General features: G+C 43.7%; 1 protein-coding gene across 1 annotated transcript in view; it reads left to right on the forward strand.

Moving 5' to 3' along the window:
- The window catches only part of IL1R2 (interleukin 1 receptor type 2), a 33,303-nt gene that overhangs the window by 14,070 nt on the left and 2,914 nt on the right, over positions 1 to 16,319 (forward strand). Inside the window, exons 2-7 of the mRNA XM_059407857.1 lie at positions 1,771 to 1,898; positions 2,492 to 2,756; positions 8,136 to 8,316; positions 10,688 to 10,862; positions 12,996 to 13,058; positions 14,669 to 14,804. Coding sequence (XP_059263840.1) covers positions 1,771 to 1,898; positions 2,492 to 2,756; positions 8,136 to 8,316; positions 10,688 to 10,862; positions 12,996 to 13,058; positions 14,669 to 14,804 — 948 coding nt within the window. The remainder of the gene's footprint in view (positions 1 to 1,770; positions 1,899 to 2,491; positions 2,757 to 8,135; positions 8,317 to 10,687; positions 10,863 to 12,995; positions 13,059 to 14,668; positions 14,805 to 16,319) is intronic.

The raw sequence follows: 16,319 nt of genomic DNA on the forward strand, positions 1-16,319 counted from the left end.
AGCGAAGGGGCACATCTCAGGTCATTCACTACCCATCCTGGCTCCTAATCACCAGAGGGGGAGTTCAGACTACAATTCTGAGCACATGCCTTCTGATGAGCGAGAGTTTCTAGCATACAAGGACTGCTTCCTCAGTCTGCTAACCCTGCCCTGGCCACCTAAGGGCCCTGTGGGCTTATTGTGAGACATTCACAATGATATCTGTTCCAGGAACAGGAACCAAGTTAAACTTTAAGGAAATGGGGGAGGGGTAGTAGGAGGGAATTTATTTATTTATTTATTTTTCCTGGACTCACTCATCACTTCAAGTCCTTGCTAGTTTCTGATCATAAATACTCACTGGAATTTTCTGGGACTGGGCATCTTGTAGGCCTTGAGGGCTATGAATAAGACCAGGCTTATTCCGGGGACTCAAGGCTGTCCCCACCCATATTATAAACAGGTGTAGTAGGTGTCATGGTTGCTCCCACGTGTTTCCCCTCCTGGCATAACTTGGAACTCCTCCTACTAGAGGTGGGGGTAATTTCCCTGCCCTACTGATGGCAATTCTGGCCATGTGACTTGCTTTGGTGAATGGAATGTGGGGCACATGGGAATGAGCTAGTTTTGGGCAAGGCTTTGAGTGCTCTTGTCCATGTTGCTTCTGTTTTTGCCATCACAGAAGAGGTTCATCTATCTCTCAGGCAGTCATAGATCTAGGGAGGATGAGAGACAATGGAGCCGACTTAGCTCCCACCCAAAGCCTGGAGCCACGCTTAGCCCAGCTTGATCTAAGACAGCCAACCCCCATCTGATCCACGGACTTGTGAGCCAGAACCATTTTACACGATTGGCTCAATTGCCATGGCTATTGTTTCATGCATTTCAGTTTTGAGGAGGATTGTTGGCAGTATTGTTGAGGCATTGATGAGCTAATATGACAGGTAATTACGATATGATTTGAGAACTGCAGGGAGGTAAGAGGCACCTGGTGCTCTGGTCTTGGGAAGGTATGTAGGCAGAAGTGCTTCACGAACTTGTGTATGTTATTCACAATTTGGACCTTATTTGGCTTTCCCCTCAGGAGACCAGAGAGTTCATGGTGTATGTAGTCTGCCAGTGAATGTCGGAATTGTGTGTAAAGTAAGAGTTAATCCATAAAGACAATAGGAATAGTTCTTTGACATGTAAAATATGAAACCTTTTTCGCAGCTAGTGATTAATTCACTCATTCATTCATTTAACAAATAGAAGTTAAGGATGTAGCTGTGAGTAAAATACAGTAGGATCTCTGAGCCCATGAGCTGGCATTCCAGAGGGTGGAGACATGGTTGATGAGGAATGCCATAGAGAGCAATGGAGTAGGAAAGAAAAATGTGGAGCATCGAGGCAGAAGGGTGGTGCAGCTCACACAGGAAGGTCATTGAAGACCTCACCACCAGGGATGCTGAGTAGGGACCTGAAGGAGAAGAGAACCTGAGCAGTGGCCATAGCTGAGGAATGAGCATCTTGGCACAGGGCAGAGAATGCTAAGGCGTACTCCAGGAGAGAGACATTAGGATATGAACATCTATTCCAAGACACCTTGTAAGTGTTTTGGGGGTTTGATGGTAGGTATGCTCAGTGAATATAGTTACTGAGATGCAATTTCAAAGCTTCTGTATTTTCTTGCTAAAAACCGTAGACAAAATGATTTCCATCATCAGATGAAGCCTCCAGAACCTGCTGCCGGGACCAACTTCAAGGGGTTCTCTCTCTGGCTCCTGGTGACCCCTCTGTCTCCTCCTATAGGCTACCGAGTGCTGGACCTGAGATCTCCATCTCCTGTGTCCTCCAGAAGTTGCCAGAAATGATGTTCATCTTGTACACGTTGATAATGAGTGTTTCAGCCTTCACCATTCAGCCTGAGGAACACACAGGTAAGAAATCAATCTTACTGAATCTAGCTGAATCTTACTACCAAATCTTACTAATCTAGCTGAAGAGGGCCTGCCTGCAGCTTCTCTGGGAAATGTAGTTGTTTATCTAGTGAAGTTTGTTGTTTTCAAAAAGCAAAGTGGGACAGATCTTCCTCCTGCCCATCTCCTCTGTTGCATGGGCATCAATCATTTCTGCCAAAGAGTGAGCCCAGAAAGTAGTGCCTTTGGACTCAATAAAAGATGCTTTTGGATTTTAACCACATGTCCTGTCACAACTAAGCTCTTTTTCTATCTGAACTCAGCCCAGATCTACTTTTAATGTTAAGGAGTCAACAAGTGAAAAAATATGACCAAACTTTTTAACCGTTTTTTGTCCCCATATGAACCAGATTTAACTTTTCCCACAAAATTTAAATTGGAATGGACAGAAGCCCTAAAGTTGTTTTGGGGAGTTTTGAAATCATTATAACAGGAGGTGTTAATGGGACCCCCAGGGTGCAGGCCACTTGTTTGGGGGCACTCAGCTTCTTCAGATGTGCCTGTCAAAGGAGCTTTTGGATCCAAAGCCTGACTGTGGTCTCCCTGTCCTTTAGTGGCAGCAGAAAACTGCAGATTTCTTGGCAAGCATTTCAAAACCGACTTCAGGGTGGAAGGGGAGCCTGTGGTTCTGAGGTGCCCCCAGATGCAACTCTGGCTGTGGACGTCTGTCAGCCCCCATGTCAATGTGACATGGCGTAAGAATGATTCTGCTCCAACGGTCCGAGGGGAAGAAGAGACACGAATGTGGATCCAGGATGGTGCTCTCTGGATCTTGCCAGCATTGCAGGAGGACTCTGGCACCTACATCTGCACTGTCGGGTAAACCCCCACATCCCCTGGGACTATTAGGGTAGGGGGTGGTTCTCCTTCCAGAATGGGCTTCTGCATGGTTCTTCAATGATGACGTGGATTTCAAAATCCAGTGTGTAGGACCTTCTGTCCTCCTCACTGTTCCTGAAACCTCCTACCTGAGAGCCTTCCCCAGATGCCTTCATGGCTCCTTCTCTCCCTTCATTGAAGTCTTTGCTCGAATTTCACCTCTTTGGAGAAGACTTCCCTAGCTACTCTACCTAAACCAGTACTCTTGACAGTCCCTCTCTTTCCCCTGCTGGTATTTTTCCTCACCTGACACACATGTGTTTACCTATTTAATGTTGTCTAGCCCATTACAATGTAAACTCTAGTTCCGCAGGGACTTGATCCATTTTGTTCATGCCCACATCCACCTGGAGAGAAGAAATTGATGTAGAACAGTGGATGAGACTTGAGGAATGAGTTAGCCCAACTGCTTATTGTACGTGTGAGGGGACCGAGCTCACTAATAACATGCTCCCAGGTGGTGTGTGTGGAGCTGAGACAGGAACTCAGAGCTCCTGATGTGGAGGCTGGAGCCCCCTTCCTCTTTATCCTTTCCAATTCACTTTGTTGTGCAACCGTCACCGCCGTCCATCTCCAGAATTCTCCATCTTCCCACATTGGAGCTCTGTGCCCATTAACCACGAACTCCTCCTTCTCCGTCCCCCAGCTCCTGGCAGCCCCCACCTTCTGTCTCTCTCTGTGAATTTGAGTACTTTACCTCAGAGGAGTGGAGTCAGACGGTGTTTGTGCTTTGGTGATTGACTTATGTCACTGAGCACAGTGTCTTCAAGGGTCATGCACACTGAAGGTGTATCTGAATTTCCTTCCTTTTTAAGACTGGATGATATTCCATTGCATAAATACACCATGTTTTGGTTACCCATTTATCTGTCAGGGGACAGTCTACCTGCTTTTGGCTACTGTGAGTAATGTTGATCTGATCATAGGTGTGCAAAGATCTCGTTGAGTCCCTGCTGTTACTTATTTTGGGTACAAACCCAGGAGAGAATTGGTGGATCAGTGGTCATTCTATGTTTAATTTTTTGAGGAACCATCATATCGTTTGCCACGTGGCTGCTCCATTTTACATTCTCATCAGCAGTATACACGGGTTCCAGTTTCTTCACATCTTCACCAACACTTACTGTTTTCTTGGAGAAGGATAATAGCCACCCTACTGGGCATGAAGTGATATATTATGGTTTTGATTTGCATTTCCCTAATAATTAGTAGTGCTAAGCATCTTTCTGTGTCTTTTATTGGCCGAATGTCTATTTAAGTCCTTTGCCCATTTTTAACTTTAAAATTTTTGTTGTCTCATTATTTTAAATTTCTTTTAAAAATTGAAATATAATTAACATGCCCTGTTATGTTAGTTTCAGGTACAGAGTATAATGATTCAACAATTCTATACGTTTCTCAGTGCTCATTGCTAAGTATACTCTTAATCGCCTTCATCTATTTCTCCCATCCCACCACCCATCTCCTCTCTGGCAGCCACCAGTTTGTTCTCAGGGTTTAAGAATCTTTTTGTTTGTTTGTCTCTTTTTTATTTTATTCATCTGTTTTGTGATGAACACAATTTTTCTTTAATTTCACCTATGAGTGAAATCATATAGTCTTTGTCTTTCTCTGACTGATTTATTTCACTTAGTGTTACTCCATCTAAATCCATCCATGTCATTGCAAATGGAAAGAGATCATTCTTTTTTATGGTTGAGTCATATTCCAGTGTGTGTGTGTGTGTATGTATGTGTGTGTATCACATTTCTTCTTTTTTTTTTTTTTAAGATTTTATTTATTTCTTTGACAGATAGAGACCACAAGTAGGCAGAGAGACAGGCAGAGAGAGAGGAAGGGAAGCAGACTCCCCACTGAGCAGGGAGCCCGATGTGGGGCTCGATCCCAGGACCCCGAGACCACGACCCGAGCTGAAGGCAGAGGCCTTAACCCACTGAGCCACCCAGGTGACCCCACATCTTCTTTATCCATTCCTTAATCGAGTTATTTGTTTTTGAATTGTAGGAATTCTTTCTATATTCTGGCTATCCATCCCTTCCCAGATATATGATTTACAACTATTTTCCCCCTTGCCATGGGTTGCCTTTTTACTCTTTTGATAATGTCCTTTGACGCACAAAGTTTTTTTAAATTTTGATAAAATTCAATTTATCTATTTTTTCTTTGGTGGCCTCTGCTTCTGATGTCCTATCCAAGAAGATTGCTGTATCTAATGAAAAGCTTTTGCCCTGTGTTTTCACCTCAGAGTTTTTATAGTTTCAGCACTTGTGTTTAGGTCTTTGACCCATTTTGAATTAAAATTTACGCAAGGCATGAGGTAATGGTCTGACTTCATTCTTTTGCAAGTGGGTATCCAGTTTTCCTAACACCTTTTATTGAAAAGACTGTCCATTTCCCGCTCAGTAGTCTTGGCAAAGCTTGCTACTTCTTTTTTTTTTTTTAAGATTTTTTTTTCTTTTATTTATTTATTTGACAGACAGAGATCACTAGCAGGCAGAGAGAGAGGAGAAAGCAGGCTCTCCACGGAGCAGAGAGCCTGATGCGGGGCTCGATCCCAGGACCCCGGGACCATGTCCCGAGCCGAAGGCAGAGGCCCTAACCCACTGAGCCACCCAGGCGCCCCCTTGCTACTTCTTGCAGGAGAAAGTTGTAGGTGCAGTTAGTGCTGGTGATTTCAAACCTTGCCTGGCTAAGTTCTCCTGGAAGGATTAGGGCAGACTGGGAACTGGTGCTTCTGGTCTTCTGTCTCCAGCTGCTGCTTGTATCCTGCCCCCAGGCTCTGCCCACTCCTTCTACTAGCCAGCTTTAGAGCCTGCACATCTCCTAAATCTGCTTGATTTAAGGAGGAGTTGTATCGATGAGGATTTTCATTTGGAAAGAGAACCAAATAAAGTGGATTCATAGCACAAGGGAATGACTGGTGAATGGGAGATTTTCAGACAATATCAGCCCCAGTCTTAGATGTTGTGTGTTGAGGTGGAGGGTAGGGGGTGGTGTGCTCAGTCCTGTCTGTGGACCTTGCCTAGGAAACAGGTAGGCAGTCTCTTATTTCCCTTTCAGGGCAATGTGGATATCTGATTTTACAATAGCTATAAATGCATAGTTTTTCCTACCTTTTAGAGGAGAAAATTCTAATGTTTTCCTAAGGAGTGCTACTAAGAAAATTTAATAGTGTGGTAGACAAAGATTGGAATTCAGACGTAGAATGGTATGAGTGTGAATCCTAGCCCTCTCATTTTCTAGCCAGTAGGACCTTGGTCTTATTACTTGGCATTTATGGATCTCAGTTTTCTCCTCTCGAATGGGGAGAGTTTGTTGGGAGTCCTGTGAAATCACAGCATGTGAAGCATCTAGTTATCGGGAGCACCATAGAAGATGGACTGCATATATATATGGAAATGCCTTTTCTTTCCCAAAGGCAATACTTATTGACTACTGGAGGGATAATATGCAAAAACCAGGGAGATGTGAACTGAGTCCTGTTTGTCTTAAAGTTTCTTTTTCTACTTGATTAAAAAGATTGTACCTAATTCCCTTATTTTATTTTCTATTCTTAAAAAAAATTTTATTTATTCATTTATTTTGGAGGGGGGCAGGTGGAGGGAGAGGGAGAGAGAATCTTGAGTAGACATGCTGCTGAGCTCAGAGCCTGATGTGGGGCCCGATCTCATGACACTGTGATCATGACCTGAGACAAAATCAAGAGTCAGGTGCTCAACCAACTGAGCTACCCAGGCACCCCTTTATTTTCTGATTTTGTAGGAAAAGAGAGCTCTGAGATTGAGAGGGGCAGATGAAATCCCAGGGTCAAGGTTCCTTAGCATGTGAGAGAGTTCCCCTGGTTGATCTCTAGAACTCTATTCCAGCTCTAAGACTGGGGTTCCAGTGGAGTAAGAAGCAACAGTAGTCGCCCTAATACCCTTTGGCAGGTATTAACACAGCCCTATTCCTGTGATTTTTATTCGCTTCTGATCTAGAACCCGCTTGGATTTCTGTCAACCATGGTGGGTAGATTATGCTGCTAAATCAAACAGCCCCCAAATCTGAGTGGCTTAAAACCACAAAGGCTTATTTATCACCCATGGTGGGGCCATGATGTGTAATTCCACTGTTTGCTCAGGGCGGGGGAACTGGACGTACTCGGTGAACAGCCCTAATGACCACCATCCCTTTGCTGTGGGGAGGCCACGCCACATGGAGAATGTGGGTGGTGACCAAGTTACTCTCTACCCACCAGTCTTTTTTGAGTTATTTTCATGGACTGTCTGGCCCATATGTAATTACCAGATCAATAATGTGAACAGGTTTGGAACTCTTGGTATGTGTAATAAGTTTGGTTTCTGGAGATATTGCCCCAATTTAGGGGTTTTCCCAGAGCCCTCCTGGGCTTCTAACCTTGGTCTGACCTCTAAGTAGCTCTGCAGTCTTAGGAAGTAACTTCATTTCTGTATACCTAATTTTCCTCATCTAAAAATGATATGCTAATAATTCCTACCTTGTAGGGTTGGATAATAAATGAAATAACTTACGGAGAGCACCGAGTCCAGGGCCTGGCACACACCTCTCCCAGCTGCTTCCATGCCCATGTTCAGGTGTGCACTGGTCTTTTGTCCTCATTGGTGTTTCTTTGACTTACAGTGAGATTATGTATTTTTCAAGGTGATAGCTTTCTGCATTTCTTTGTGCCAAAGATGTTTGTTCATCCTTTTCCTTTTTTTAAGCAGACATGAAATATAATATTAGATATTGGCTTTATCCATTTGAGTTCATTCTTTTTACTTTCAGGTACCAAGCTTTTATCACTTACTTCTCTCCAGACATTTTTCACACTTTCTTCCTTCTTTAGATATAGACTGTTTGATCTTTTGCTGTGCAGGCTTCTTCCTCCCTTCCCCTCCTCATATAGCACATGTTCTCATGGTCTCTGTTGATTATGTAGCCAGGAACTTACTTAGCTGAGATAACTGTATTTTTATGTTGTTTTCCCCATGTTTCTATCAATGTTTTGCCTCTACCCTTTCCCCGGTCCTATGGTCTTAATAGAATTATGATATTGAGGTTAGTTAGGTGAACCAAAAATTAAAAAAAAAAAAAACCCAAATTAAAAAAGAAGCTTGCCAAGTTCATTTCCCCCATGCAGTATTGCGAAAAATATTTTAGAGATCTTACCCAGAGTTCTCTGCAGTTTTCTGAAATTTGACATCAGTTGATAGATGATTCCCAGAATTTAATGGGTTTGGGAAAATTATCCTCAATTTCATTTAGTGTTGCTGTTATTTTGCCTTGTCATTTATTATGCCTTTTTCCCCTTTACTTCAGAAATGCTTCTTACTGTGATGAAATGTCCATTGAGCTCAAGGTTTTTGAGAAGACAGAAGCTTCCCTCCCTTTCATATCGTACCCACAAATTCTAACTTTGTCAACCTCTGGGTCCTTAGTTTGCCCTGAGCTGAGTGAATTCACCCATAACAAAATGGACATGAAGATTCATTGGTACAAGGTACGTCTTTAAAAATTGCTGCTTTAATTAAAATGTGTTTTACTAGACACAGGAAAGATATAAAATGCTCATTCTGAGGACAATATACTCACTTTTATATTTCTGTTTTTTTCAACCAGTTATTTTTTAAAAGGGGGCTGACTAATAGGTTCTGTTCATCTGTATGTGGCTTGGGTAAGGGTCCTCAGAGTAGAACTTTGAGAAGCCAGAATGCAAAATGAATGGAGTAAGTGACAGCTTACTCCAGAAAATAGCTTTTTACACGGACATTTGTCTATAGCAATGTAGAAAAAAAAGAAATACTTGTTTTCTTGACTGGTTGAATAAATACTATCATAGAGCACTTGTGTAGACCAGGTATGGGCAAACTATAGCTATGATCAGTGGCCAAATTGACCTGTCACCTGCCCGACAGCTCAGGATAGTTTTCACTTTTTTAAATGGTTAAAAAAAAATTAAAAGAGGAGCACCTGGGTGGCTCAGTTGGTTGAGTATCTGACTCTTGGCTTTGGCTCAGGTTATGATCTCATGGGTCATGAGGTCGAGGTCCATATTGGGCTCCATGCACAGCAGGGAGTCTGCTTGAAGGTTCTCTCCCTCTGTTCCCCCTCACTCCCCCCCTCCCACCCCAAGCACACGCTTGCTCTCTCTCTCCCTCACCTTCTCCCTAAGATAAATAAAGAAATGTTTTTTAAAAAGTTAGGAATGCCTTGGTGGTTCAGTTAGTTAAGTGTCTGCCTTAGGCTTAAGTCATTATCCCAGGTCCTGGGATTGATCCCCATAGGGTCCTGGAATCGAGCCCCACTTCAGGCTCCCTGATCAGCAGAAAGCCTGCTTTTCTTTCTCCCTCTGTCTGCCACTTGCCCTACGGTGCTCTCTTTCTCTCTTTCAAATAAATAAAGAAAATCTTAAAAAAAATTAAAAGAAGACTAGTATTTCATTATATGTGAAAAAGATATAAAATTCAAATTTCGTTGTCCATAAATACAGTTTTACTGGGAGGTGGCCATGCTGTTTGTGGTCTCATACTGCAAGGGCCAAGTTGAGTGGCTCTTCAAATTTAGCAGAGGACAGAGGGCATCTAGACTGTAGGCCTGAAATATTTACTGTCTGGTCCTTTACAGAAAAATTTGCTGACCCCTGATCTAGATAGACCATAGACTGATACTGAAAACTACAGTTACTTGCTTAATATTTGATAGAAATTAACCTTTCAATCAAGAGACGCTCAGCCAGTTGACTGGTATTATAGCTACAAGATACATACAGGATACCAATGCTAATCATTACTGAGCAGGTACTGTGTATAATTCTGGTCTAGCTTCCCTGGCATGTAACCTACCAAAGTGGAGATTGCTAATATCTCCATTTTACATATTAGGAAACAGAGAGACAGAAATGTAAGGGCACTTGCCCAAGGTCACCCAGCTGGTAGATGGTAAAGCCAGCACTCCAGCATGGGAGGCCAGGCTCCAAACACTACTGCCATGCAGGGAAACCCTGGGGTTTTGGTGGCCTTGGAAGAATTGGGGGACTGAGCCCCATTTGGCTTTTTTTACCTCTGGGGACTCATGTTAGGAACAATAAGATCTCTCTTTTTAATTAAACATGTTGTAGAATAGCACTTGATGAGCCACTAGCTGACAAACTATTCCAGTTATGTCTGTGCTCCCATTCAGAGCAAGATTCTGAGATGACTCAAGGTTATGTTGGACTGTCGCAAGCTTTCAGTCATCATGGTTTTGAAAGATAGGTTCCTGAGAACACTTTGTGCTCATTGGGATGTTTTCTCGAATCCCATTCAACGTTTTCTGTTATTGGAGATCTTGATCTTGAGGGTTCTGTAGTGTAGAATCCTCAGGACCTTTTTGTCCATATGGAAAGTGTGCCCTCATTCCTCACACTTAGTTTTTCCTTACAAATTTTTCTCCATCTTTACTGACCTGTAAAGTTGAAATGATTTTTAAAGTCATTACTCTAACATCATTTCTCTATTTTCCCTGAATACATCTCCTGAATATTACAGTCACCCTGATGACATACCACTACTCTTCCCTCCGTGTTTCCCAAGGCGGTAATGACCTACTTTATCCAATAAGAGATAGTTTCTTTTTTTCCCTTTGTGCTCACACGAATGTGCAATAAACATTGTGTTTAAACACATCCCACAATTTCATTTTATCTGTTAACAAATTCCCTCTGTTAAAAAGTACATTTAGTGGTGTGTCCAAAGAACATTCACTAAGTAAATACCAGGGCAGTTCTTGGGTTGGATATTTAACACTGATTGATAATATGAGTGCTACTCATATATAGCTTTTGAAATACAAATTAGCACATAGCATAACTCTGAAAAGTATTTTCCCTTAAGGATTCTGTCCTCCTGGATCAAGACAACGAGAAGTTTCTAAGTGTGAAGGGAACCTCTCGCTTACTCATCTATAATGTGTCTGTGGAGGATGCGGGCTATTACAGCTGTGCCATAACGTTTACCCACGAAGGCATGCTGTACAACGTGACTAGGAATATTGAACTCCGTGTCAACAGTGAGTATTTGCCACTGAGGGACCTCCCCACCCTGTCAATAACAAGCATGCAAAGAACTAATGAGGGTTCATGTGGAATTCCTTGAATGTCCTCAGTGTGAAAGGAAAACATGCCTATCAACTCGCCTAAAGCATCAGGCTCACAAAACACATGTGTGGAGCTTTGAAAGATAGAGAGCAGGGTGTTTTTCTCAGGAAAGGTGGATTGCTGAGTGGTTGGTAGGGTTCCAGGTGTGGCTAAAACACACCAGCAGAGGGGGCCATACAACGGTTCACTGGGAAGGTCCCTTTGGAAGGCTTGCACCACCAGAGACAGCCATCTGGCATCATGGTTGCCAGAACTTTATTTATAATTCAAGGATATTAAGATTTTATTGTGTTTTTTTTTTTTTTTTTTTTTTTTTTTTTTTTTTTTTAGTTAGAGGGTTTTGCATTGGCATATCCAGTGGAAATTCCCCTTTCTTGGGCTTCCCCAAGGCACATGACCCTTGAAATCAGAGTTTCAGATAGTGAGGGCTCTCATTGCTTTAAATGAGTTCTACTTGAAAAGAATGTTGTGAACAGTGTTGATGAGTATTTAAAATTGTTTAACATTTACTGCCTACATGCTGGACATCAAGCTTGGTACAAGGAACATAAAAGGGCTTGAGTTTTGGACTCTGCCCTAGAGAGTATGCTGCTTTTATTTATTTTATATACTGAATACACAATTGGGAGTCTTTTAGGACATTTCAGATGGGTTTGAAAATATATTAAGGTTAAATAATTGGTCTATGAAGGGAGAAGTGTAACTTTTTGCCCCTTCCAGAGAAAATCCAGATATTCAGTTTTACCACAGGGAAAACTCCCATGGGATATCTCCCATGAACTGAAATCTCTAGATGACATAGTCCTGTGAGGATTCATTCCTATCAACAACTTGTTCCCTGGAGTGGGAAATCACAGAGACTTCCGGTGACTTTCAAAGGGCTCAGAATTATCCTGTTCATGTGATACTCCACAAGAACACTAGGGGGCGGCCAGCCCACATATTACCCCAAGTTGTGAGCACACTATTTGTCAGGGCTTCTCAGAGGGTGTCTAGCTAGCACTTGGATCCTCACTAGACTTGCAGAATCTCAGTCTCCATCCCAGATCTACTAGGTTAGAACCCGGGGCATGATGGGGTGGGGGGAAGCATAGCAATCTGCGTTTAACACTCCCACTCCACCCCCACCGGATGCTGATGCACCCTTAGGTTTGAGAAGCACAGAGGTATTTAACTACCCTCGCCACCCCCACGTGTGACTATGTGTGTTTTTGGTGGGGGGCATGACTGTGGGGAGGCTCCTGGTTTTGGCCCAGAAGCCATGTGCTCCTCATGCTGTGAGGCTGCCTAATGCTTACTCATGTTAGGATTTCAAAATGCTCTGCAGGGAAAATGGAAGGGAAGAGTGAGCAGTTACGGAGATGGGCAGCCCTCTACCCACCCACAGCCATGCTTTTTACTCCAAGTCAGGTGCCTACTTTCTTCAATTTGGGAGACGAACCTCTTGGGGAACTGAGTTTCTATTCAGAGATCCCCCTCTGTCTGCCTCCCAAAAAAGTTTATGTCCTCTATTAATAAGACACAGTAGCCAATGCTGGGTCATGCTCCTTATCATTCAGTGTGGGATTAGCAGTAGAAACGGGTGGTTCCCAAATTCCTGTGTCTCTGTTTATGTTTTCAAAGTGACTCTATGGTATTCTGAGGCAGGCATGTGGGGAAGCAGGAATGGAGAGGAGGGGGGAGATTTTAGGGCAAATAGACGTTAGGGTAAAGCCTATCTTGTAAGCGTTGAGAAGATTATTATTAAGAATTCATTCAGGAAGCCGGGGAAGGGAATGGTTAATTATTTATCACAAAGCAAAGAACATCTGTTAGTGTATTTAATTGTGGCCTCTTCCAGTAATATCTCTTCTGGGAAAGGCATTGGCCAAAGATGCTCAATTTTGTGGAGAGCCTGTTTCCTTTGCCAGACAAAGGTCGAATCTTACAATGGCTGGCCATACTGTAGGGGATAACTTTGTTAATTAGCTAAACAATGGAACTTGAATCTCAGCTTGAAATGATGGCTTCCCTAATCGAAGCTCTTTTCCTCATATCTTTCTCAGAAAAAGAAGAGGAGACAATTCCTGTGATTATCTCTCCCCACCAGACCATATTAGCTTCACTGGGTAAGGCCTATGAGGACTGTGTCACCCACGGGGGTGCCTTCAGTCCCAAAGCCTGAGGTCCCCTTCCCCTTTGGTTTGCAGTGTGCATGGGTAGGACCCTGGAGCCCCTGCGTGAGAGGCAGAAATGACATCTTTCCTTCCGTCAGATGTTAGAAATGGCACTGTGTGCAAATAGGTATACTTTGTCACAGGAACACCCGACCAGCAAAAATCTAAATGTGAAAATCCCAACGTTCTGGTGGCAGTTGTCAACTGTATGAGAGGATTAACAGCAGGATCCCCTCCTGGGGCCTTGCATAAAACATACTTGCAGTATGTTTTAAATAAGTCTCTCCAAAATTTGGCTGACATGCAGCACTTCCCTAAGAGTCCATCTGTAACGCGAGGCTGACCCCGTCACTGCTGGCCCCACAGAGACGGTCTCTTGTGGTCGAAAGAGCTGCTCAGCTGGTCAAGGTGGATGATGAGAGTGACTGACAGGGTTTTCCAGTTTTCACCCCATTGTGGTTGTGGCTCAGGCTGTCCTGGCCAGTGCCCACTTCCCTGGTGACTATCACTGTGTCTCACGGGACCCCAGTCAGTGCCAACACCGATCCCATAGGGGTCCTTCTGTGGAAAGAAAAGCTGCTCAGGGCATCACTGTGGGCTCATTGAAGGTCAAAAGCCACACTCATGTCAGGCTGGGCTTCCAACAGGCCTATGTATCCAGGAAGCCTGTACCATTTTGGTGTTTGTTTCCCTATAATGGTTTTGTAGGCCTCATTCTCCCTCCCTCCCTCCCCATCCATCCATCCATCCATCCATCCATCCAGGTCTCTCTTCTGTTTGGTATTGGGCTTATATTTTAAATTTTAGTTGGTGGTCATAGAGAAGGGGGACTTTGGTACAGATGCTGGGATTGCTGCCAACACAGGCTGCCTCGGCCCTTGGAATAAACCACCTGGAAACCTGGGGAAGTGGGCACATGGGTCGCTGCCGGCTGGGATTCCAGCACCCTGGCTCCTAGATTCCCCAGCCAAATGGAGCTGAGTTCCCCACCCTGTTGCTTTGAATGCACTCAAGTGCATGGCAGAATTACGTGAGGCCAGGTTTAATGGGTTGCTTTTGACCAAGAAATCTTAAGGTTGTAAGAGGTGGTGAAGGAGTGAGAAGAGCCTGAAGGGGGGCCGTACATTAAAAAACCCACCAGGAGGAGGCATATCACCCATGGGGGTTCCCAGGAGGGCTGAGACCAGCAATGGGCAGAGAAAAAGAATTGAGACATTCATCTGACTTTTTGAGGTGCCTAGAAGAAAATGTGGGAGAAGGCATCCATGAATTCAGAAGGCCCTGTAGGAGCTGAGTGACCTTGGGGAAGCCATGTGCCCTCAGGGTTTTCATCTCTCATGAAGACCAGTTGAGGGAACTGGAGACACTTGATCGATACTGGTGTTCTGTGTGAACAGAATCATTTGAAGGAAACGAGTTTCCTTTTAAGGAAAGAATTGGCCAGTGAGGGGTATTTGAGAAGGTGGGGCAGGGTCTGCCACTTGGATTTGCTGGTGGCCACGGGGGCTGGCGTGACCCCTGTTCTCTGGTGGGGCTCTGACATGGTGTCTTGCTGTGCACAGGTTCAAGACTGAGAATCCCGTGTAAGGTGTTTCTAGGAGCCGGGACACAGTCGACCACCATGCTCTGGTGGATGGCCAACAATACCAGAATAGAGAACGCCTACCAGGGAGGCCGTGTGGCTGAAGGGCAGCGCCAGTAAGTGGGTGAAGGTCATTGTCAGCTGAGAAGCATCTTATGGGATTTCCGAAGGCTTTGCTCTTCCTTCTAGAGACAATGTCGCACCAGATCAGACCAGGACACACAACTCTATAAATAATCTTTTTGATTGTAAACTGTTGGATTTTTAGAATTTTATTATTTTTTTTAGAGATTTATTTACTCATTTTAGAGAGAAAGAGAGAGAGAGAGAGAGGGCATGAGCTGGGAGAGAGATGGAGAAAGAGGGAGAGAGAATCTCCAGCAGGCTCTAGGCTGAGCGCAGAGCCCAACACAGGGCTCGATCCCACGACCCTGAGATCATCACCTGAGCTGAAATCAGGAGTTGGGCACTTAACTAACTGAGCCACCCAGGCACCGCAGATTTTTAGAATTTTAAAAATTGAATTTTTCTAAGTATCACCAGTTATTCTTAAGAATCGAACTTCTTATAGCAGCTGGGCTGCAGTCGACTGCTTGGCATTGATGTTGCATTTTTTTAGCTGTTTCATTAAACATTTGTTTCTTGATTTTTACGGTTTTCCGAAAAAAATGCTTTGGAGTTCATACATTTCTATGCCGCACCCTATAATCTGAGTGTCAAATGTTTTCACAAACTCTTCACAAGAGTCTGAGAGTTAGCCACAGTATCTGAGGGTGGCTATGGGCATCAAGGAAGGTCAATGTTCAAAGAAAGGAAGAATTCTGTTCTCATAAGCATTCATCTTTGGAAAATGTTTTCTCAACCCAAAAGTAGGACAGTCAGACCTTGTAAATCTGTGTTTGAGAAAGGGAGACCGTTCGATTTTGCAAATTATCAAGGAATTTTTTTAAAGATTTTATTTATTTATTTGAGGGAGAATGAGTGAGAGAGAACATGAGAGAGAAGAAGGTCAAAGGGAGAAGCAGACTCCCCAACGAGCTGGGAGCCCGATGCGGGACTCGATCCTGGAAGTCCAGGATCATGACCTGAGCCGAAGGCAGTTACTCAACCAACTGAGCCACCCAGGCACCCATCAAATTATCAAGGAATTTTAAAATTCAAGTTCCACTATGATGAATTAGGCTCAACTTCCACTTGACCTATCAAAAAAGATCTTTCTAGATGCAGTGTGGTGAATCAAAATTATATGTGGTTAGCACAACTGCTTGCTTGCAAAGTCCCTGTTGGGAAAAGCATGGTATCACTCACATGCCCCATGTTAGCTTACTCATACTATCCACTCACTTAAAGGAGCCTTTTTTCCCAAGGATTAAAAAAAAAAAAAAGAAAAGAAAAGAAAGGCCTAGCAGATGCACATCAGTGATATTTTTATTCATGCTCCTATGTAGCAGTGAAGCATCTTCAGATGATGATCACATTACAAACGGCAGCGATGCTGGCCAGAACCATTCCCTGGCCTGGCCTGTCTGTGGCCCTCTGCTCTGAGCTTGGGTTCCTGGAATTACAGCTGGCAATGGAGATGAGAGGAAGAAACACAGTGGAGGCCAGGATTCCTGGAAAATCCCTCCTCT

Source organism: Mustela nigripes, chromosome 7 (genome assembly GCF_022355385.1).
Source record: "Mustela nigripes isolate SB6536 chromosome 7, MUSNIG.SB6536, whole genome shotgun sequence".
Lineage (NCBI taxonomy): Eukaryota > Metazoa > Chordata > Mammalia > Carnivora > Mustelidae > Mustela > Mustela nigripes.